General features: G+C 45.8%; 4 protein-coding genes across 6 annotated transcripts in view; all 4 read right to left on the bottom strand.

Annotated features, from left to right (window-relative positions):
* The window catches only part of LOC101938004 (nicotinamide N-methyltransferase-like), a 39410-nt gene extending 37269 nt beyond the window's left edge, over nucleotides 1-2141 (bottom strand). The window contains exons 1-2 of one of the 3 annotated variants that reach the window (XM_065568971.1): nucleotides 1796-2141; nucleotides 104-311 (exon numbers count right to left, since the gene is read on the bottom strand). In XM_065568971.1, coding sequence (XP_065425043.1) covers nucleotides 104-311; nucleotides 1796-1964 — 377 coding nt within the window. In that variant the 5' untranslated portion in view covers nucleotides 1965-2141. The remainder of the gene's footprint in view (nucleotides 1-103; nucleotides 312-1795) is intronic. The other 2 variants (XM_065568968.1, XM_065568969.1) reach the window with 2 other exon arrangements.
* Nucleotides 2142-2906: 765 nt separating this feature from the next.
* LOC101952940 (nicotinamide N-methyltransferase-like) lies at nucleotides 2907-11715 on the bottom strand. Its single transcript, XM_065569153.1, has 3 exons — nucleotides 7152-11715; nucleotides 5217-5424; nucleotides 2907-4296 (listed from the first exon to the last, which is right to left on the bottom strand). The coding sequence occupies exons 1-3, from the start codon at nucleotides 7303-7305 to the stop codon at nucleotides 3864-3866; spliced, it is 795 nt and encodes a 264-aa protein (XP_065425225.1). The 5' UTR covers nucleotides 7306-11715; the 3' UTR covers nucleotides 2907-3863.
* A 112-nt stretch (nucleotides 11716-11827) lies between these two features.
* Nucleotides 11828-14969, bottom strand: LOC101943202 (nicotinamide N-methyltransferase-like). The gene is made up of 3 exons (XM_065569152.1): nucleotides 14670-14969; nucleotides 12978-13185; nucleotides 11828-12454 (listed from the first exon to the last, which is right to left on the bottom strand). The coding sequence occupies exons 1-3, from the start codon at nucleotides 14836-14838 to the stop codon at nucleotides 12022-12024; spliced, it is 810 nt and encodes a 269-aa protein (XP_065425224.1). The 5' UTR covers nucleotides 14839-14969; the 3' UTR covers nucleotides 11828-12021.
* Nucleotides 14970-15719: 750 nt separating this feature from the next.
* Nucleotides 15720-21986, bottom strand: LOC135976003 (nicotinamide N-methyltransferase-like). Its single transcript, XM_065570199.1, has 3 exons — nucleotides 20900-21986; nucleotides 18133-18340; nucleotides 15720-17162 (listed from the first exon to the last, which is right to left on the bottom strand). Exons 1-3 carry the CDS (start codon nucleotides 21051-21053, stop codon nucleotides 16727-16729), a joined length of 798 nt encoding a protein of 265 aa, XP_065426271.1. The 5' UTR covers nucleotides 21054-21986; the 3' UTR covers nucleotides 15720-16726.
* Nucleotides 21987-23158: the final 1172 nt, after the last annotated feature.

Raw genomic sequence — 23158 nt, 5'->3', positions numbered from 1 at the left:
ATGTTGCAGCTTCCAGCAGATCAGGATAAGTAGATGATGCTGCACAGACAGACTAAGCAATACACAAGGACTTTAGACAATCTGCTATTTCCAGCCCCTGTACCTGTTTCCCTCTAGCTCACACACGTATTTCACCACTGGAGTCCAGTCAAATGCTTCTGGCTCATTCTTCAGCCATTTCTCCAGTTCCCGGAGGTTCCAATCTGTATAGTCTGAAACGATGATCTCCTTAAAGGATTCGCAGGCGGAGAGGAGCTGGTGGATGGTGGGGCCACTGCCAATATCAATCAGGGTGTCGCCTTTCAGCACACCTGTTTCAGAATAAGGAATTCCTGGCGCTCATTGCATCTTAACCTGACAAAATGCAACTTCCTCTCAATTAAACTTAGTTGATTTAGTTTAATACATCTAGAGTTAATCTTGCTTCCATTGAAGACAATGGCCAAACGCCTGGTGACTTCAGTGTTACAAAGCGTTGGCTGCAAGTCCTCAATGCTTCTTGACATGCAAATTAGCATCAGATACCCTTTTTATTGCACTTACATTTCTATTCAGTTTTAGTTTTTCTGTAATGTAAGATCCTCTAAGTTTATTACCAGTCCCCATGAGCCAAGCAATTCCCCCTTACAAGTTACTGAACTTAAGGACAATCCCCAGGATTACGCATGTATCTATATGGTTACAGTAATAGTTAATACTAGAAAAATACAGTATGATGCAATATCTCTGGCCCTTGCAATCCAACAGCTTTGTAAACAGAATTTAAATTTGCATCACATCTACTTCGTAGTAAGGGATGCAAGCAAGTATATTCAGAAATTTAACTGCAGGGGTGATTTTTGAACAGAGTTGGAGCTCTTCATAAAAGACCTCATTTCCGTTCCCAGGAGAAGGCTACGGGGAAATTTGCTAGATAATAATGAATAATAACTAACTTTTCTGTCTAGTGCTTTACATTTGTACAGCTCCAAGCGCTTTGGACCGGAACACTGATGTCATTATCCCTGTTTTACAAATGAGGCACAGATCAGTGATGTGACTTGCCCGGGGTCAATGGGAAGGTTAGTGTCAGGCTTGAGAACAGAACCCAGGTGTCCTGAGTCTCAGTCCATGGCCGTAGTGCATGAATGCTTGCAGAAAGGGGAGGATGGGAAAAGCTTTCTGAGGACCTGTGGTACTTCCACAGGCTGAACAATAATATTTAGCCTATTTAATGGGGCTTTCTATCTAGACCACTAGCTGACGGGTCCTCAGCCCCCCTGTGCCGCAAGGTGAGAGTTGATGAACTGCCCTAGCATGTTTCTTGCACATCAGATAGGTGTGACCATGGAAACCAAATAACTAATGCATATTACAGGATACTTCACCACAACCCAGGCCAAAAGGTGCCACGACAATAACCTGGTTTCTAATGTCACAGACAAGCATAGACGCGGGAATCAGGGGTGCGGGAGGTGTTGCAGCAGCCTCAGATTTTACGCTGGGCTCTGCTCCCGGCCCTGCACATGGTGTCCCAGCCGCCGGACCCGAGCCGGGGCTCTGCTTCTGGCTCCCAGCAGGCTCCCGGCGCGCGCCTGGGTTCCCAGCTGCCAGCCCCAGCCTCGTTCCCCTTACCCTGTTCGGGTCCATCCCTCCTGGAGACACGGCTCTGCTCCCAGCCCCAGCTCTTGGGTGGGGCATGGACTGGGGAAGGGGGCTGCTTTCAGCTCCCCCACTATTAAAAATGTTCCAGCGCCACGGCAGAGAAGGATAGACAAGCCAGGGATGAGTCCCAGATCCCACCAACAGGCCATACCTGAAGTGAAGGTTTTACAATAGTGTTTCAGGGCAAAGTTAAGATATTCCTCTCCCAAGGTGTCTTCTCCAAATTTAAAATATCCGAGATAGGCCTTTGGATCAAACTCTGCCTGGTAATCGTCTCCTCCGGTGAACTGAGCCATGGTGCTCGCTCTGAGTCTGCACATAAACTGTGCTGGTTTTCCTAGGGTCCCCAGCCCACAGTGAGCTGCCCCTAGTGACGCACTCTCTGAACTCTGCCTTTTAACACTTTCATGTGTCTGCAAGAAGAGTGCAGCTGTGGAACTCAGCCCCTACGGCTTTTAACGTTAGATGTACAACTTGGTGTTGCTTAAAAACTTTTTTTCTTACTCTCATTTGCTTTTCACAACTCCAGGGCAGATTACAGGTCCCTAACGGAATCCCAGGCTGGAAGCTGATATAAAGTTGTATAAATAGTTAACAGCATTAGGCAGCCTCTGCCCTTCTAGAGCTCAAAAGCAGATACTTGCATAGTGAGAGGGCTCTGAGATTAGGCCAAGTTCCTGTCACAGACTACAGGCTCTCACTGAGCCGCTGCCATCATTTTTGGTGATGTGTGATGGATCCCCAAGAATGCATCTGCCAAATGCGCAGTAATGGTATCTGTGACATCTTTGCACCTGTTTTAGCTGTATTCTGCAGCGGTGGGAGGTGTACATTGGCTGTGATTTTCCCCTTTTGGGGAGCAAAAAAGTGTAGTGGTATTTCACTCAACTTTCCTTTTACATTCAGCATTGAGACTCTGCTTTAGAGGGTTTTCAGGAGAGAAGTTAGATCCTTTCATTTGTGTCCCTTAAGCAAAGAGAGGACTGACTCGGGGTCTGTCTACACAGGGATAAAAGACCTGCGGCATGGCCGTGGCTGCTCTGGTTCCAGAGCTCGGGCTCCAGTCCAAGCCCAAATGTCTATGTAGCAATTTTTTAGCCCCGGAATCCAATCCCCACGAGCCCTGGTCAGCTGACCTGGGCCAGCCTCAGGATTTTTATCCCTGTGTAGACATAGTGATATAGTTTAAATCCAGATGTATTAACCTGTAAATCTCCTTCTGCAAAGGTAATAATAAGACCAGGAACCACAGATTATTTCATATCGGAAAGAGATCTTTATTAGGCAAGCACCGATTGGGTGGAGATTACAATTATTTACCAAGACAAATCATTCAACCAACACCATGGCCCAATGCAGCTGTCAGGCCCCAGCCAATCAGTTCAAACGGATCAATGTTAAAATCACAGCGAGGTTATAGGCAGTATTGAGGATGATGTGTACAGTGTGAGCCATGCTCTCAATGCCGGGAGACAAGACTCTCAAGGAGGCAGGATGGCTGCCCCAAGGAGTTTACAGTCTAATGCAGATGCATAGAAAGGCACAAAGCTAAACACGTGACAAGGGAACGAGTTGCAAAATTCGGGGTTAGAAAGGAGTAGCTCAACCCATTATCAAATGGAGCTATTTGCAGAATTTGAATCCAGAGGCAGCTCAGGGGCAGAACGTCTGTTCCTAAATCTGGGGTGGTTGGGCCTGTAGATGGGTTTTGATCCTCTTTCTAAACCCCATCCACCAATGATTCCAAACCCAGCACTGATTGGGCCCAGTCCTGCACCACTGAAGCCAATGGGAGTTTTTCCACTGACTACTGGGAGCAGGCTCCAGTCCATTAGCAGTGAGAAGAGCTTTGTATGATTCATTATGTAATTATGATTAACTGCACAGCTGTAGCCTGACACTAGGCAAAACATGGCAAGAGGATGGAGAGGATGAAGGGAGAGGATGAAGCCGAGTGGAGTGCAGCTAGACTGGATGAAGCACAGTGGGGTTGGAGGCCAGGGAGATATGATAGCAGCTCTGAGTGGGAAAGGACGGTGATGAGGGCAGCTTTAGTGGCACAACAAGGGGTTCAAGCTAGTGCATCATGAACAAACTGGCTCTCCAGAGTTCTTGGAGGTCATCAAAGCTCCAGAGAGCACATTGAGCTTCAGGTCTACCAGCATCTACAGCTAATCTATTCTGCCTCTCTACTTGCACTGAGCTGATGTATTTGCTCTTTAATCTTCTTTGCCCTTCCCTTTGGAAGCAACTAGGTAAGAGATCCCCTCATGCTCTACCAAACTAGCTGGATGGCATATGGGAGTCACCTCAAACTGCAAAATATCATAACCAGCCTCCTTCACTGCTTCCTCCAGAACCTCCTTCTCCAGAAAGAGGCAGGGAAACTTCTGTTGGCCAACTACAAAATGACTACACTTCATTGCGTTCACCATCAGCAAGTGACCCCCTGGCTTTAACAGGGAGCTGAAGTTCTTCAGTGCAGCACGGTAGGTACTCAGGTCATTGCAACTTGCATCTAAATGGCACAAGAGCAGGCAGTCAGCAGGGGGCAGAGAGGCAAAGGTCACAGGGTTGAATTTGGTGACATCACATTCCAGAACCTGCTTGACTGTTCTTCGTAATTTCTCTTCCTTCTCAGCCCACTTTTTCCTGGAAAGATAAATATAACACTGAAGAGAAATGTGCTACTATTGTGCCAAAGAGCCCTTCATATCCAGGACCAGCACATACAGTCAATATATCTGCAATCGGCTCAGTGGATGAGTTACATGGTCACATGATATCTCTGTTGGGTGCAATTCACCTGCTTAAGGCCAGATTTGTAGAAGACCTCAGCTCCCATTTAGCCAGAGATGGTCACACTTTATATGAAGCTCCCATTTATAATGGTTTTATAAGGGTTAATAAATGACACAGGCATCTTACAGACACAAATACTATGTGTCATAAATGTTTGGTTATCAGCAAATCTGTAGAAAATGGTGTAAATCGTTATTGATCTGTTGGGCCCTGTAACACTTTTGAGCAATAGACTAACCCGTTATTAAAACATGTACTCACCATTTATTCACCCTTTATAGCCCACTCATATAAATGGAAGATTATATAAAGTGTGGCCAATAATCTAAGGAGCTCAGCACCCCGTGCGCTCAGCTGTTTGGAACATCTAGTGCTTACGGCCCATTTTGAAGGCTAAAATGGGAGTGAAGGGGTGTCTAATCCTGAAGTGTTCACCACTCTGCCGGAGGGTGGGGGGGGGGGCGAGAATTACCCTTGTAGGAGTAAACCTTCCTCTTGTAAGCATTGCAAGATCAAGCTCTGAGTCTGCTGAATTCAGAGGAATCCCTTGCTAGCGGTAGCTGGAGGGGAGTCCTGGTTCCAGGACTTAAATTTTTCTCTTTACTTCAATCCAATCCACTTCTTTCTTTTTATACCTATTGAAGACCACCATAATACATAACAATTATTAGGAAAAAAGTACCCCAGAGAAGGAAGATCCACAGATTAAAAGGGATTTTTACATATTTTCTTTAGGTGAATTGTAACAGAACTAGGTCTCCTCCCCGTACCTGTCCCCTTCCAGCTCACACGCGTATTTCACCACCGGAGTCCAGTTAAACGCTCCCGGCTCTTTCTTTAGCCATTTCTGCAGTTCCTGGCAGTTCCGATCCGTATTCTGTATGATGATGATCTCCTTGAAGGACTCACAGGCAGAAAGGAGTTCGAGAATGCTGGGCACACCGCCAATACGAATCAGGGTGTTGCCTTTAACGCCATCTGGTTTGGAATGCAAAATACCTGTGTATCAGCACATACAGCAGCAGAGGATGGGAGAGGAGGAGGTTTGGGGGGCCGAGGGTACAAGCTGGACAATTTCCCCTCTGGGTTTATAAAGGGTTTTAAGAAGGCCAGTTCCAGCAGAGGTAAAATGCAGCGAAGGACCCCTGACTGGCTTCAAGACTGAGCTTGATAAGTTTATGGAGGGGACGGTATGATGAGGTTGCCTCATAAGCAGGTTGAAAAGGATTAGATTTGTATCGGTAAACGTCAATAAACGTTGATTTCACCACATACACACAAACTGACTAAAAAGCATTTCCATTGATAATAACTGAAATACACAGCTAGCCAAAGTAAGAGAAATCCTGCTCCAGAACTTATTTGACTTGGATTTAGGGATATTTAGCTGTAAAATATTTGGCATGTGATATTGACAATTGGTGTTTTACAGGTTATAAAACTTTAACGTTTTAAATCTTAGTGTCTACTGTCATTAAATAATTGTTTTCTGACTCCCTCCCCACCCGAGTGTCATATAATTTCCCACAAGTGTGAAAAATTAAATCAATTAAAATAAAGAAGCTTAAAAATAAACATTGATCTTATCCATTGAAAGTATAAAAAAAATTAATATTGAATTCTGCCAATCCTGCCTGGAAGTCAGATTTTTAAGCCTTCTCTCTTTTTTTGTTCATCTCCCCTGGGCCCTCTCCGATTTGTCCATATCTTTCTTAAAGCTGGCACTGGGAGATCTCATCTCATCTTTCATTTGAATAAATAAAGTCAATTAAAGCTAGTTTCTAGTGTGAAGAGTTGTGGAGAAAGCTTAAAAAAATAACAACCCGAAAACCTCAAGATCCAGAAGGCACCGAAACAAAACCCAAGTTGTGTTATCTTTTAACATCTGTTATTTAAGCTCACTTGCCTTGGAGTTAGCAATACTCACACAGCCCCGGTAGCTTTGAAAGTACATTCTACGGGCCCACAAGCCTAGACACACGAACAGCTTGAGAGAAAGTCCCTCTTTCGGGGACCACTGGGGAGCTCCTTGACTGGCGACTCCTGGCTCAGTGGCACGTGCCGGCTTCTGATCTACCACCAGCCATTCGTCATCGCAATGCTGGGATCAGGGCTTGCTGGGGAATGGCACAGAGCTCTACTGCATGGGATGAGGAGCTGGTCAATCTTGTAGGGAGACTGTACTTAAGGCACAAACTACTAAAGGAGGATTTGCTCCGTCCTGGTCTGTGCCATAACCGCTGTCACCGGTGATGTCGCCAACCACTGCACCCTACAGGACCCTGTGCATAAGCTCTGATGCATGCTCTCCCCCCCGCTCCGCTCCCCTCTTCCATGCTGCCACGATCCAGGTGCACCTTCTCCGCTGTTGATTCTTCAGCCTGTAGTGGCCCCCATTTTATGCTTCATCTCAGACACTCCTATTGACTTTGGGAGACCCATCTAGGTCATTAGCACAGCCCAGTGTTGTCATTGCACACACTAGAGGACAATACTACTCTCAACGCACCTATTGTGCCAGGCTTTTGTAATGAGGATGACCAGCTGTGGCCCATCACACCATAAAGCAGGGGTAGAAGATAATTAGGGAAAATCTCCTCTGCTAAAAGAAATCCAGATCTACACACTCATGTTTCCAGCAACACGCATCCCACTATAAAACAGCCTTTGTGCAAACAGAATGGCACAAAACACACCCCACTCACCCAAAATGAAGGTCTTAAAGAAGTTTCTCAGAAAAAACATCAAAATATCATTTTTTTCACTGCTAGTGGAGTCAAAGGAATAATAAGCTTTCAAAAACTCTTTGGGATCAAAACGTTTCTCCAAAGCTTCTTTCTTAGTGCGGCTCTGGTCCATTTTGTCTCTGAGTTTGCAGACGTTCAACTGCCCGGCTGTTCCCGATCTGGGTTAATATGGGATTCCTCAGCTCTTCCTGGCCATGACTCCACCTTCTTTTGTCCAAATATCAGATTACAGGCTTTCTTCATAATTCCCTCACACACCCCTGTGACCCGGGGTGCCCGGGGCTGCCCTCACTGAAAATGCCAAGGTCAGGCCAGGCTGCAGAAGGGAGAGCAGATACTTCCCAAACTAGTGGTTAACACTGAAGTTAAACTCACCAACCAGTCACAGTTCGTACTTCTGATCTCCCACGCTGGTTATCAAGAAGTTAAAAAAAAAAAATCCCTCCCCACCAGTCCCCGAATTCCATTCCAGTTCTCTGGTTCCCAATCAGCACCTAGGTCCAGTACAGGGAGAAGTCATTTAAAAACTCTGCTCACATATACCAAATGTTCTTCTGACCCCATAGGGTCAGCCACATTACCAGGTCAATATTCGTTTAGATCCTACCCAAAATACCGTGCTGCCAGCCAATCCTTTAGTATCCAAAACCTAAAGGTTTATTATAAAGAGTTGTTAAATGATAAAGCACTCAAACACATATAGAAACTTCCAAGTCCATATATCATGTTCTTAGGCGTATTGGTGAGTTTGCTGGTTTGGAAGTCCCTCTGGAACACATCCACAGCTTGGATGGGTCTTTCATTACTTTGTTTAGAGCTTTTTTTGTAGAAAAGTTACTCCAGTTACTACATGCCTTGCTGACTCATAAGATGTATCCCTTGCCTTCTCTCAATGGGTCAACTGTACAGCCGATGATCCTTGATGGACCATCAAACAGGCTAGGCAGTGCTGATGTCAAACTGCCTGGGGGTGTCACCCAGAAACACAGCACAAGTTTGGAAATACAGATATACCCTACATATCTCTAACTCATAATACAAAGGCAATACAAACATAAACAAGATTATTAGACTTGGCAAATCAGACCATTTTCACCAACACCTTACACAGCATATCTAGCATGATTCATTCCAATCTGTAATATTGCTGTTAATATTATAAATTATTATAAACCCATATTCCATACAGCATCACCGCCCCGAACTCCAGTGTCTCCCCAACCATTCATGACCCTTGAACTCTTTTCTCCCCTGGGCTGATTTTTCTCTGTACTTCTCTTGGGGGATGCCAGTGAGTAAAAGTGGGATTCCATGGCCTTTCCTGTGGACTCTGGCTCCTCTCTAAGCCCTGGCTATCAGCAGAGAGGGAACTGCATCATCTCCTGCCCCTCTCTAGCTACTGGACAGGTACTGTTCATCCCAGCATGGCTCTGCTTGTAGGTTCTGATGCCACCATAGCCCATGATGGTGGCACCGCTGCAATATACTCAAATGTATTACAATCAAACCAGGAACAAGCAGTACATGGCAGCAGTGGGGATGTGGTGGTGAGCTGGTTGCACAGTTCCATACATTCTGGGCAGTCCCCAGTATGCAAAGCCCTGTCATCGGCATTTCCCCTGGGCTAGCTTGGGCAGCTCCGTGCTTAGCATTCGGGCGTTGGTGGCTCCCATTCAAAGACGCCTGTCTCTCCCTATTCATTGCATTGGTGGATCGCCGTGTTGTTCCTGTGACTTTCTAGGCATCTAAAAGTTAGGCGCCATGATGCCGAATGGCTGGAATGGAGCCTCTCTGTAGAAGGAGCATTGGGCTAAATTCTCTGCTGGTGGCGTAACTCCACCAAAGTCAACTGAGCCCTCAGGGACTTTGGCCTCATGTCCGAAGAGGCACCACTTCCATTTCAGCCTCGACCAGGTCAGCGTCCCATCTCCACAGGAGGGAAGAAGTCAACTGAAATATGTTGTTTATCGAAGCACTTCCCTGACATCGCTTGTATCTAAACGGTTTTATTGCTCTTGCACTTGATACTTAACCCCTCATCTTACCTCAGAGAAAGTGGACTAGGACTACGTGCCACTAAGCCACGTTCCCTTGCCTGACTCTCTTGGGTAATTTGCAGTTAGTTAGTTTAACCTCCGACTCGTCCTCGTGTTACGTTCTTGGATAAACAGGTTCGAGTCATGCTCTGAGGACACTTCACAAGCCAGGGATCTGGGTCAGGGGTGCAGTGACAATCTGACAGGAGTACATACATTCAGAGCCAGATTTAGGGGCAGGTGACCCAGGTGCCGGGATTGGGAGGGTGCCGAGCTCAGGGTGCTGTAAGGTATTCAAAAGTTTAACTAATGTGGGGGGGGGGAGAAGGGGGCGCTGAGGACACTCCTCACCTGGGGCACCATTTGTTCTAGGGCCTGCCCTGTGTACATTGGCTTCTGTGTTCCATCTCCTCCCTGTGGCCCCATCATAAGGTGAGCTCGCCCTTGAACGCAGCTTGGTCATATCTCTAACTCTCCTGGTTTTCCGCTGAAGGGTGGGGTGAGCCGATGCTGGTGAAAACCTGAGCAGGGGGAGCACAGGACTGCCTAAGAGCGTGAGATTAGGATCACCTGAGTCCAGGCTGGAAGCACACCTGCTATAAAAGGGGCTGCCCGCACTAGGGTGACCAGACAGCAAGTGTGAACCATCGGGACCGGGGTGGGGGGTAATAGGAGTCTATATAAGAAAAAGACCCAAAAATCGGGACTGTCCCTATAAAATCGGGACATCTGGTCACCCTAGCCCTCACTCTCAGTATCTGAGAGCGCTGGGGAAAGGGAACCAGGTGGGAAAATTTACACACTAACTAGGTGAATGGCATAAGAGAGACTTGCTGGGAAGGGTAGCAGGACTCTCTCGGGAAACCCTAATGACAAGGGAAAGCAGTATGGCCAACCCCAAGCATGGACGCACCTCAAGGCCCCAAAAAATCATGATCGGCTTAAAAATCAAGGGACTTGAAAATAATAATACTATATGCTGGGTCCTTTTTTTTTCTTGCTGAGCCTGTTGGGTACAGTCAGGTCGTGTTTTTCAGGGTTTTCCCCCAAAACCATGAGGCTAGAAAGTCACTTGCTCAACACACACCCCTCCAAAAAAAGAAAGTTGAGATTCTCACATCATCAGGTGACTTCAGCAGGTGGGGCTTTAAGAAAACACCAAATATTGTGACAGTCAGGTTTAAATTGCAAAGATGACAACAAAACAGATTATGCTTAGGTGAGCCAAGTAAACTGGTTGTTGTGTTTTTGTTTCTGGCTCAATAAAGCACGAATCAAAGGGCGGGGGAGGGATTAAATTGAATCACCTGTGGTGGGTGTGTGAGTTCCTCAGGGGGCAAAGAAGAAGGGGAACTGAGGCACAGCAGTGCCCCCAGACTGGGGTGGGAGTGGTGCCCAATCACTCCTGCCACTCCCCCCCACACACACACATATACACACACACACGCTCTTTTCCAAGGTGGATCTGAGAGGCTCACTCAGCAACTGCCTCATCATCTGTGAACCACCCAGGCTGGTCTGCCCTGAGAGACTGTTAGTAGTAGAATGTTGGGAGCCAGAGGGAAGGTGTCAACGCTGGCTGTGGGGCCGGGAATGTGCTTTCCTTGGAAAAGTCAAAGACAAAAAGACCTGCAGCTCCACCACCTGCTGGCTCACCGGGTTAGGTTTGCCTGATCTGCTGTAGTAATATACAGGCTGAAAGGCACTGAGCAAAAGCCAAAGCAAAAAACCCAACCGTCTCCTAAGGGGAATGAGTGGTTAGCTAGGTTAATAGGTACCCAGCATTTGCAGTGTTAGTATCTGTACTGGTATTACAGTAGCAGCCAAGTGGACTAGGCATTGCACAGACACCTAGAAAGGCACAATCCTTGCTCTGAGGAGCTCAGTCTTAAAAAAATAAAAAAATCAATCAGACTGTCCAGGTCTGTCTGCCTATAGACTCTGCTTTCAGATCAGCTCTAGACACTGATGCCTCCTAATGTTCAGAAAGCAGAAGGCACATCCTGAGACATGCCTGTGAAGTGAATTACGGGGGTGGGGGGGAATGTGGCAAGATTTTCCCTGATGCACAATGGGCTTCAAAATCCATGTTGAGGAAAAACGGTGACGGGGATATAATTAGTGGAGCTGAGGCACTTGTGTGATGAATGCCACACTTGGTATGAGGGAGGTGTATGGGCAGCATAGCTCTGGGTGATGAGCACTGGAGTAGCAAGCGTAGCTGTGGGTGGAGACTGAGATGTCCTGGCAGAGTTTGTGGGATCCCAATCCCTGGAACCGCTGGCAGTCTGCTCACAAGCAAACAACATGTTCACTGTGGGCATCTGAGGGTTTTAAAAAGTTTGCATTGTGTTAGCCTCATGCCTAACAAGGACATCTCTGGGTTAGTTCTATTTTTAAAAAGTAACAGATGGCATCTGAAGAAGTGAGGTTCTTACCCACGAAAGCTTATGCTCCCAGTACTTCTGTTAGTCTCAAAGGTGCCACAGGACCCTCTGTTGCTTTTTACAGATTCAGACTAACACGGCTACCCCTCTGATACTCTTCTATTTTTAAGGCATCCAAGAAAGAGAAGAACAAAAAATAAAATACTTAACACGATTTCTAGCTCTGATTTATTGGTACTTAGCCCGTAACAATTGGTCATGGGCATTGTATATTTCACAAGAAAGGGTTAATGTATTTAACATTGATGCAGAAAATACTGCATTCATTTCATTGGTATGTTTAGTAGTAATATTATCTCCCTTACTTCGGGGGGGGGGGTCCTTTACCCAAACTCCCCAAAGGATTTATATTGCTTCCTCTTTGCAAGCAAGAATGAAGAACTTCCCAGAGAAATCAGAGCTGACATCGATATTATCATCCCTGACGAGAACCTCAAACTCCTGAATGATGAAGCCATTTTCACTGAGGGCTTCTCTCAGAAATTCCTCTCTCAGGACCAAACACGAGAACCTTTTGAGGCCAACCATGTAGAAACTGCAGCCCAAAACTCCACTCAGCACCAAGTGTCCTCCTGGCTTTAACAGGGAGCTGATGTTCTTCAGAGCAATGCGATAAGTGGTCAGATCTTTGCAAGCAGCTTCCAAGCACAGTGATGAGACCAGGCCGTCAGCTGGAGGCAGGACAATTGGATCCATGGGGTTGCTTTTGTGGACATCACATTTTAGAACCTGTTTGATGGTTTTCCTTAATTTTGCCTCTTTCTCAGCCTCCTTTCCCCTGCAGAGACATACACATGGACAATACAAGATGGACTCCAAAGGGTTACCTGCAATTTGTGTCTTCCTATGATATAGGTGTGAGTATTAGAAGGAAAACATAATTCGCTAGAGTGAGGTGTGTTTGTAGGACCCTGCGTTAACTTTATCTTTAGTTCCCTTTCCACGGGACATGAGCTCTGGCTACTTTTTCAGTGGACCCTCTGTCTGAATTTTGGATTTTTAAAAAATCTGAAACCAGATGAATTTACCCTGGCCTCTGCATTTCAGACGGGAAAATGCCATTATCAGTTGATAGCTCTCTCCAAGATCTTTGATGCTGAGACCTCCTGGGGACCCTATACAGACTCCTACCATGACTGAAAACCACATTCCCCCTGCTCTTTATTTTCTCCCCAAAATTTCTGCCTGTATTCACCACTGATTATGTTGCAGCTTCCAGGAGGATAAGTAGATGATGATGCACAGACAAACTAAGCAATACACAAGGACTGTAGACAATCTGCTTTCTCCAGCCCCTGTACCTGTTTCCCTCTAGCTCACACACGTATTTCACCACTGGAGTCCAGTCAAATGCTTCTGGCTCATTCTTCAGCCATTTCTCCAGTTCCCGGAGGTTCCAATCTGTATAGTCTGAAGCAATGATCTCCTTAAAGGACTCGCAGGCGGAGAGGAGCTGGTGGATGGTGGGGCCACTGCCAATATCAATCAGGGTGTCGCCTTTCACCACACCTGTTTCACAATAAAGAATTCCTGGAGCTCATTGCATCTTAATCAGACAAAATGCAACTTCGTCTCAATTAAACTTAGTTGATTTAGTTTAATACGTCTAGCGTTAATCTTGCTTCCATTGAAGACAATGGCCAAACGCCTGGTGACTTCAGTGTTACAAAGCGTTGGCTGCAAGTCCTCAATGCTTCTTGACATGCAAATTAGCATCAGATACCCTTTTTATTGCACTTAGATTTCGATTCAGTTTTAGTTTTTCTGTAATGTAAGATCCTCTAAGTTTATTACCAGTCCCCATGAGCCAAGCAATTCCCCCTTACAAGTTACTGAACTGAAGGACAATCCCCACGATTATGTATGTATCTATATGGTTACACCAATAGTTAATACTAGAAAAATACAGTATGATGCAATATCTCTGGCCCTTGCAATCCAACAGCTTTGTAAACAGAATTTAAATTTGCATCACATCTACTTCGTAGTAAGGGATGCAAGCAAGTATATTCAAAAATTTAACTGCAGGGGTGATTTTTGAACAGAGTTGGAGCTCTTCATAAAAGACCTCATTTCCGCTCCCAGGAGAAGGCTACGGGGAAATTTGCTAGATAATAATGAATAATAACTAACTTTTCTGTCTAGTGCTTTACATTTGTACAGCTCCAAGCGCTTTGGACCGGAACACTAATGTCATTATCCCTGTTTTACAAATGAGGCACAGAGCAATGATGTGACTTGCCCGGGGTCAATGGGAAGGTCAGTGTCAGGCTTGAGAACAGAACTCAGGTGTCCTGAGTCTCAGTCCAGGGCCGTAGTGCATGGATGCTTGCAGAAAGGGGAGGATGGGAAAAGCTTTCTGAGGACCTGTGGTACTTCCAAAGGCTGAACAATAATATTTAGCCTATTTAATGGGCTTTTTATCTAGACACACTAGCTGACGGGTCCTCAGCCCCCCTGTGACGCAAGGTGAGTGTTGATGAACTGCCCTAGCATGTTTCTTGCACATCAGATAGGCGTGACCATGGAAACCAAATAACTAATGCATATTACAGGATACTTCACCACAACCCAGGCCAAAAGGTGCCATGACAATAACCTGGTTTCTAATGTCACCGACAAGCATAGACGCGGGAATCAGGGGTGTGGGAGGTGTTGCAGCAGCCTCAGATTTTACGCTGGGCTCTGCTCCCGGCCCTGCACATGGAGTCGCAGCCGCCGGACCCACACCGGGGCTCTGCTTCTGGCTCCCAGCAGGCTCCCGGCACGCGCCTGGGTTCCCAGCTGCCAGCCCCAGCCTCGTTCCCCTTACCCTTTTCGGGTCCACCCCTCCTGGAGACACGGCTCTGCTCCCAGCCCCAGCTCTTGGGTGGGGCATGGACTGGGGAAGGGGGCTCCTTTCAACTCCCCCACTATTAAAAATGTTCCAGCGCCACGGCAGAGAAGAATAGACAAGCCAGGGATGAGTCCCAGATCCCACCAACAGGCCATACCTGAAGTGAAGGTTTTACAATAGTGTTTCAGGGCAAAGTTAAGATATTTCTCTCCCAAGGTGTCTTCTCCAAATTTAAAATATCCGAGATAGGCCTTTGGATCAAACTCTGCCTGGTAATCGTCTCCTCCGGTGAACTGAGCCATGGTGCTCGCTCCGAGTCTGCACATAAACTGTGCTGGTTTTCCTAGGGTCCCCTACCCACAGTGAGCTGCCCCTAGTGACGCACTCTCTGAACTCTGCCTTTTAACACTTTCATGTGTCTGCAAGAAGAGTGCAGCTGTGGAACTCAGCCCCTACGGTCTTTAACGTTAGATGTACAACTTGCTGTTGCTTAAAATCTTTTTTTCTTACTCTCATTTGCTTTTCACAACTCCAGGGCAGATTACAGGTCCCGAACGGAATCCCAGGCTGGAAGCTGATATAAAGTTCTATAAATAGTTCATAGATTAGGCAGCCTCTGCCCTTCTAGAGCTCAAAAGCAGATACTTGCATATTGAGGGGGCTCTGAGATTAGGCCAAGGTCCTGTCACAGACTACAGGCTCCCACGGAGCCGCTGCTATCATTTTTGGTGATGCGTGATGGATCCCCAAGAATGCATCTGCCAAATGCACAGTAATGGTATCTGCGACATCTTTTCACCTGTTTTAGCTGTATTCTGCAATGGTGGGAGGTGTACATTGGCTGTAATTTTCCCCTTTTGGGGAGCGAAAAAGTGTAGTGGTATTTCACTCAACTTTCCTTTTACATTCAGCATTGAGACTCTGCTTTAGAGGGTTTTCAGGAGAGAATTTAGATCCTTTCATTTGTGTCCCTTAAGAGAAGAGAGGACTGACTCAGGGTCTGTCTACACAGGGATAAAAGACCTGCGGCATGGCCGGGGCTGCTCTGGTTCCAGAGCTCGGGCTCCAGTCCAAGCCCAAATGTCTATGCAGCAATTTTTCAGCCCGGAAACCAATCCCCATGAGCCCTGGTCAGCTGACCTGGGCCAGCCTCAGGATTTTTATCCCTGTGTAGACATAGTGATATAGTTTAAATCCAGATGTATTAACCTGTAAATCTCCTTCTGCAAAGGCAATAGTAAGACCAGGAACCACAGACTATTGTATACGGGAAACAGATCTTTATTAGGCAAGCACTGACTGGGTGGAAATTACAATTATTCACCAAATCAAATCATTCAACCAACACCATGGCCCAATGCAGCTGTCAGGCCCCAGCCAATCAGTTCAAACGGTTCAATGTTAAAATCACAGCGAGGTTATAGCCAGTATTGAGGATGATGTGTACAGTGTGAGCCATGCTCTCAATGCCGGGAGACAAGACTCCCACGGAGGCAGGATGTCTGCCCCAAGGAGTTTACAGTCTAATGCAGATGCATAGAAAGGCACAAAGCTAAACACGTGACATGGGAGCGAGTTGCAAAATTTGGGGTTAGAAAGGAGTAGCTCAACCCATTATCAAATGGAGCTATTTGCAGAATTTGAATCAAGAGGCAGGTCAGGGGCAGAACCTCTGTTCCTAAAAGTCTGGGGTGGGTGGGCCTGTAGATGTGTTTTGATCCTCTTTCTAAACCTCATACATCGATAATTCCAAACCCAGCACTTATTGGGCCCAGTCCTGCACCACTGAAGCCAATGGGAGTTTTGCCACTGACTACTGGGAGCAGGCCCCAGTCCATTAGCAGTGAGAAGAGCTTTATATGATTCATTATGTAATTATTATTAACTGCACAGCTGCAGCATGGGCTAGGCAAAACATGGCAAGAGCAGGGAGAGGATGAAGAAGCCCAGTGCATTGCAGCTAGACTGGATGAAGCACAGTGGGGTTGGAGGCCAGGGAGACATTATGGCAGCTCTGAGTGGGAAAGGACCGGGATGAGGGCACCTTTAGTGGCACAACAAGGGGTTCAAGCTAGTGCATCCTGAACAAACAGGTTCTCCAACGTGCTTGGAGGTCATTAAAGCTCCATAGAGCACATTGATCTTCAGTTTTACCAGCACCTACAACTAATCTATTCTGCCTCTCTACTTGCCTTGGGCTGATGTATTTTCTCTTTAATCTTCTTTGCCCTTCCCTTTGGAAGCAACTAGGTAAGAGATCCCCTCATGCTCTACCAAACTAGCTGGATAGCATGTGGGAGACATCTCAAACTTCAAAATATCATAACCAGCCTCCTTCACTGCTTCCTCCAGAACCTCCTTCTCCAGAAAGAGGCAGGGAAACTTGTGTTGGCCAACTACAAAATGACTACACTTCATTGTGGTCACCATCAGCAAGTGACCCCCTGGCTTTAACAGGGAGCTGATGTTCTTCAGTGCAGCACGGTAGGTACTCAGGTCTTTGCAATTTGTTCCCAAACAATAGCACAAGAGCAGGCAGTCAGCAGGGGGCAGAGAGGCAAAGGTCACAGAGTTGAATTTGGTGACATCACATTCCAGAACCTGCTTGACCGTTCTTCGTAATTTCTCTTCCTTCTCAGCCCACTTTTTCCTGGAAAGATAAATATAACACTGAAGATAAATGTGCTACTATTGTGCCAAAGAGCCCTTCATATCCAGGACCAGTGCACACAGTCAATATATCTGCAATCGGCTCAGTGGATGAGTTACATAGTCACATGAAATCTCTGTTGGGTGGAATTCACCTGCTTAAGGTCAGATTTTCAGAAGAGCTCAGCTCCCATTTAGCCAGAGTTGGTCACACTTTATATGAAGCTCCCATTTCTAATGGTTTTATAAGGGTTAGTAAATGACACAGGCATCTTACAGACACAAATACTATGCATTGTAAATGTTTGGTTATCAGCAAATCTGTAGAAAATGGTGTAAATCGTGCACCATTTATTCACCCTTTATAGCCCTTCATATAAATGGAAGATTATATAAAGTGTGGCCAATAATCTAAGGAGCTTAGCATCCCGTGTGCTCAGCTGTTTGGAACATCTGGCACTTACGGCCCATTTTGAAGGCTAAAATGGGAGTGAAGGGGGGTCTAATCCTGAAGTGTTTGCCACTCTGCGGCGGGGGAATTTACCCTTGTAGGAGTAAACCTTGCTCTCATAAGCGTTGCAAGTTCAAGCTCTGAGCCTGCTGAATTCATAGGAATCCCTTGCTAGGGGTAGCTGGAGGGGAGTCCTGGTTCCAGACATTTTAAATTTTTCCTTTACTTCAATCCACTTCTTTCTTTTTATACTTATTTAACACCACCTAGGGTGACCAGATGTCCTGATTTTATAGGGACAGTCCCGATTTTTGGGTAATTTTCTTATATAGGCTCTTATTACCCCCTACTCCTATCCCGATTTTTCACATTTGCTGTCTGGTCACCCTAACACCACCATAACACCATACATAATAATTATTAGGAAAAAAGCACCCCAGGGAAGGAAGACCAAAAAATTAAAAGGGCTTTTAAAATATTTTAAGTTGAACTGTAACAGAACTAGGTCTCCCTCCCGTACCTGTCCCCTTCCAGCTCACACACGTATTTCACCACTGGAGTCCAGTCAAACTCTCCTGGCTCTTTCTTTAGCCATTTCTGCAGTTCCTGGCAGTTCCGATCCATATAGTTTGTGACGATGATCTCCTTGAAGGACTCACAGGCAGAGAGCAGTTCGAAAATGGTGGGAGCATTGCCAATACGAATCAAGGTGTTGCCTTTAACACCATCTGGTTTGGAATGCAAAATACCATGTATCAGCACATACAGCAGCAGAGGATGGGAGAGGAGGAGGTTTGGGGGGCCGAGGGTGCAAGCTGGACAATTTCCCCTCTGGGTTTATAAAGGGTTTTAAGAAGGCCAGTTCCAGGAGAGGTAAAATGCAGCGAAGGACCCCTGACTGGCTTCAAGACTGAGCTTGATAAGTTTATGGAGGGGACGGTATGATGAGGTTGCCTCATAAGCAGGTTGAAAAGGATTAGATTTGTATCGGTAAACGTCAATAAACGTTGATTTCACACCACACACACACACACACACAAACTGACTAAAAAGCATTTCCATTGATAATAACTGAAATATACAGCTAGCCAAAGTAAGAGAAATCCTGCTCCAGAACTTATTTGACTTGGATTTAAGGATATTTAGCTGTAATATTTTGATATGTGATATTGACAATTGGTGTTTCAAAGGTTATAAAACTTTAACATTTTAAATCTCAGCGTCTACTGTCATTAAATAATTGTTGTTTGACTCCCCCCACCCGAGTGTCATATAATTTCCCACAAGTGTGAAAATTTAAATCAATAAAAATAAAGAAACTTAAAAATAAACATTAACCTTATACATTAAAACTATATATATAAAAAATATTGAACTCTGCCAATCCTGCCGGTAAGTCAGATTTTTAAGCCTTCTCTCTTTTTTTATTGCTCTCCTCTGGGCTCTGCCTGATTTCTCCATATGTTTTTTAAAGCTGTCCCCAGGGGATCTGATCTCATCTTTCATTTGAATAAGTAAATTAAATTAAAGCTAGTTTCTAGCGTGAAGAGTTGTGAAGAAAGCTTAAAAAAATAACAGCCCGAAAAACTCAAAATCCAGAAGGCACTGAAACAAAACCCAAGATGTTATTTTTTAAAATCTGTTATTTAAGCTGACTTGGCTTGGAGTTAGCAATACCCACAAAGCCCAGGTAGGTTTAAAAGTACATTCTACAGGCTGTCAAGGCTGTTTCCCCACTCTGAACTTTAGGGTACAAATGTGGGGGCCTGCATGAAAACTTCTAAGCTTAACTACCAGCTTAGATCTGGTCCGCTGCCACCATTCCCAAATGGATTCCCTTCCCTGGGAAGCCTTGAGAAACTCTTCACCAATTCCCTGGTGAATACAGATCCAAACCCCTTGGATCTTAAAACAAGGAGAAATTAACCATCCCCCCTCCTTCCTCCCACCAACTCCTGGTGGATCAAGATCCAACCCCCTTGGATCTAAAAACAAGGAAAAATCAATCAGGTTCTTAAAAAGAAGGCTTTTAATTAAAGAAAAAAGATAAAAATAATCTCTGTAAAATCATTATGGAAAATAACTTTACAGGGTAATCAAACTTAAAGAGCTCAGAGGACCTCCCTCTAGCCTCAGGTTCAAAGTACAGCAAACAGAGATAAACACTTTAGTAAAAGGTACATTTACAAGTTGAGAAAACAAAGTAAAACTAACACGCCTTGCCTGGCTGTTTAATTAAAAGTTTGAAATAGGAGAGACTTGTTTAGAAAGATGTGGAGAACCTGGATTGATGTCTGGTCCCTCTCAGTCCCAAGAGCGAACAAACTCCCAAACAAAGAGCACAAACAAAAACCTTCCCCCACCCCAAGATTTGAAAGTATCTTGTCCCCTTATTGGTCCTTTGGGTCAGGTGTCAGCCAGGTTACCTGAGCTTCTTAATCCTTTACAGGTAAAAAGATTTTGGACTCTCTGGCCAGGAGGGATTTTACAGTACTGTACACAGGACAGCTGTTACCCTTCCCTTTATAGTTATGACACAGACCCACAAGCCTAGATACATGAACAGCTTGGGAGAAAGTCCCTCTTTCAAGGACAGCTGGGGAGCTCCTTGACTGGCGACTCCTGGCTCAATGGCACATGCCGGCTTCTGATCTACCACCAGCCCTTCATCATCGCAATGCTGGGATCAGGGCTTGCTGGGGAATGGCACAGAACTCTACTGCCTGGGATGAGGAGCTGATCAATCTTGTAGGGAGACTGTACTTAAGGCACAAACTAGTAAAGGAGGATTTGCTCCGTCCTGGTCTGTGCCATAACCGCTGTCACCAGTGATGTCGCCAACCACTGCACCCTACAGGACCCTGTGCACAAGCACTGATGCATGCTCTCCCCCCCCCCCTCCGCTCCCCTCTTCCATGCTGCCACGATCCAGGTGCACCTTCTCCACTGTTGATTTTTCAGCCTGTAGTGGCCCCCATTTTATGCTTCATCTCAGACTCTCCTATTGACTTTGGGAGACCCATCTAGGTCATTAGCACAGCCTGGTGTTGTCATGGCACACACTAGAGGACAATACTACTCTCAACCCACCTATTGTGGCAGGCTTTTGTAATGAGGATGTCCAGCTGTGACCCATCACGCTATAAAGCAGGGGTAGAAAGATAATTAGGGAAAATCTTCTCTGCTAAAAGAAATCCAGATCTACACAATCATGTTTCCAGCAACATGCATCCCACTATAAAACAGCCTTTGTGCAAACAGAATGGCACAAAACACACCCCACTCACCCAAAATGAAGGTCTTAAAGAAGTTTCTCAGAAGAAACATCAAAATATCATTTTTTTCACTGCTTGTGGAGTCAAAGGAATAATAAGTTTTCAAATAATCTTTTGGATCAAAACATGTCTCAAAAGCTTCTTTCTTAGTGCGGCTCTGGTCCATTTTGTCTCTGAGTTTGCAAACATTCAATTGCCCGGCTGTTCCCGTTCTGGGTTAATATGGGGATCCTCAGCTCTTCCTGGCCATGACTCCACCTTCTTTTCTCCAAATATCAGATTACAGGCTTTCTTCATAATTCCCTCACACACCCCTGTGACCCGGGGTGCCCGGGGCTGCCCTCACTGAAAATGCCAAGGTCAGGCCAGGCTGCAGAAGGGAGAGCAGATACTCCCCAAACTAGTGTTTAACACTGAAGTTAAACTCACCAACCAGTCACAGACAGTACTTCTGATCTCCCACGCTGGTTATCAAGAAATGAAAAAAAAGAAATCCCCACAACCCCCTTATTGCATTCCAGTTCTCTGGATCCCAATCAGCACTGAGGTCCAATACAGTGAGAAGTTATTTAAAGACTCTGCTCACATATACCAAATGTTCTTCTGACCCCATAGGGTCAGCCATGTTACCAGGTCAATATTAGTTTGGATCCTACCCAAAATACCATGCTGCCAGCCAATCCTTTAGTGTCTAAAACTAAAGGCTTATTATAAAGAGTTGTTAAATGATAAAGCACTCAAATATATACAGAGACTTCCAAGTCCATATATCATGTTCTTAGGCGTATTGGTGAGTTTGCTGGCTTGGAAGTCCCTCTGGAACACATCCACAGCTTGAATGGGTCTTTCATTACTTTGTTTAGATCTTCGTTTGTAGAAAAGTTACTACATGCCTTGCTGACTCATAAGGTGTATCCCTTGCCTTCTCTCAATGGGTCAATTGTACAGCCGATGATCCTTGATGGACCATCAAACAGGCTAGGCAGTGCTGATGCCAAACTGTCTGGGGGTGTCATGCAGAAACACAGCACAAGTTTGGAAATACAGATATACCCTATATATCTCTAACTCACAATACAAAAGTGATATAAACATATAAACAAGGTTATCGGACTTGGCAAATCAGAACATGTTCACTGATACCTTACACAGCATATCTAGCATGACTCATTCCAATTTTATAATATTGGTGTTAATAATATCATAAATGACCACCATAATACATAGAATGTCACAGCCCCCAACTCCAGTGTCTCCCAACCATTCATGAACCTTGAACCCTTTTCTCCCCTAGGCTGATTTTTCTCTTACTCACACTGGCTTCCCCCAAGAGAAGTACAAAGTGGGATTCCCTGACCTTTCCTGTGGACTCTGGCTCCTCTCTGAGCCCTGGCTATCAGCAGAGAGGGAACTGCATCATCTCCTGCCCCTCTCTAGCTACTGGACAGGTACCGTTCATCCCAGCATGGCTCTGCTTGTAGGTTCTGATGCCACCATAGCCCGTGATGGTGGCACCGCTGCAAGATACCCAAATGTATCACAGTCAAACCAGGAACAAACAGTACATGGGAGCGGTGGGGACATTGTGGTGAGCTGGTTGCACAGTTCCATACATTCTGGGCAGTCCCCAATATGCAAAGCCCTGTCATCAGCATTTCCCCTGGGCTAGCTTGGGCAGCTCCGTGCTTAGCATTCGGGCGTTGGTGGCTCCCATTCAAAGACGCCTGTCTCTCCCTATTCATTGCATTGGTGGATCGCCGTGTTGTTCCTGTGACTTTCTAGGCATCTAAAAGTTAGGCGCCATGATGCCGAATGGCTGGAAAAGAGCCTCTCTGTAGAAGGAGCACTGGGCTAAAGTCTCTGCTGGTGGCATAACTCCACCAAAGTCAACTGAGCCCCCAGGGACTTTGGCCTTGTGTCCGAAGAGGCACCCCTTCCATTTCAGCCTCGACCAGGTCAGCGTCCCAGCTGCACAGGAGGGAAGAGGTCAACTGAAATATGTTGTTTATCGAAGCACTGCTCTGACATCGCTTGTATCTAAACACTTTTATTGCTCTTGCACTTGTTACTTAACCCCTCATCTTACCTCAGAGAAAGTGGACTAGGACTACGTGCCACTAAGCCACGTTCCCTTGCCTGACTCTCTTGGGTAATTTGCAGTTAGTTAGATTAACCTCCGACTTGGCCTCGTGTTACGTTCTTGGATAAACAGGTTCGACTGATGCTCTGAGGGCACTTCACAAGCCAGGGATCTGGGGCAGGGGTGCAGTG

Source organism: Chrysemys picta, chromosome 16, assembly GCF_011386835.1.
Source record: "Chrysemys picta bellii isolate R12L10 chromosome 16, ASM1138683v2, whole genome shotgun sequence".
Lineage (NCBI taxonomy): Eukaryota > Metazoa > Chordata > Testudines > Emydidae > Chrysemys > Chrysemys picta.
The sequence above is the reverse complement of the archived record's forward strand: the minus strand, read 5'-3'. Positions and strand labels throughout refer to the sequence as shown.

Coding starts and splice junctions, on each gene's coding strand:
- LOC101952940 (XM_065569153.1), bottom strand. CDS start 7,305: ATGGACCAGAGCCGCACTAAGAAAGAAGCTTTGGAGAAACGTTTTGAT. Junction 5,425..7,151: donor CTTTAAGACCTTCATTTTGG/GTGAGTGGGGTG, acceptor ATTCCAAACCAG/ATGGCGTTAAAGGCAACACC. Junction 4,297..5,216: donor TGTGAGCTGGAAGGGGACAG/GTACGGGGAGGA, acceptor TTATCTTTCCAG/GAAAAAGTGGGCTGAGAAGG.
- LOC101943202 (XM_065569152.1), bottom strand. CDS start 14,838: ATGTGCAGACTCGGAGCGAGCACCATGGCTCAGTTCACCGGAGGAGAC. Junction 13,186..14,669: donor TTGTAAAACCTTCACTTCAG/GTATGGCCTGTT, acceptor ATTGTGAAACAG/GTGTGGTGAAAGGCGACACC. Junction 12,455..12,977: donor TGTGAGCTAGAGGGAAACAG/GTACAGGGGCTG, acceptor ATGTCTCTGCAG/GGGAAAGGAGGCTGAGAAAG.
- LOC135976003 (XM_065570199.1), bottom strand. CDS start 21,053: ATGGACCAGAGCCGCACTAAGAAAGAAGCTTTTGAGACATGTTTTGAT. Junction 18,341..20,899: donor CTTTAAGACCTTCATTTTGG/GTGAGTGGGGTG, acceptor ATTCCAAACCAG/ATGGTGTTAAAGGCAACACC. Junction 17,163..18,132: donor TGTGAGCTGGAAGGGGACAG/GTACGGGAGGGA, acceptor TTATCTTTCCAG/GAAAAAGTGGGCTGAGAAGG.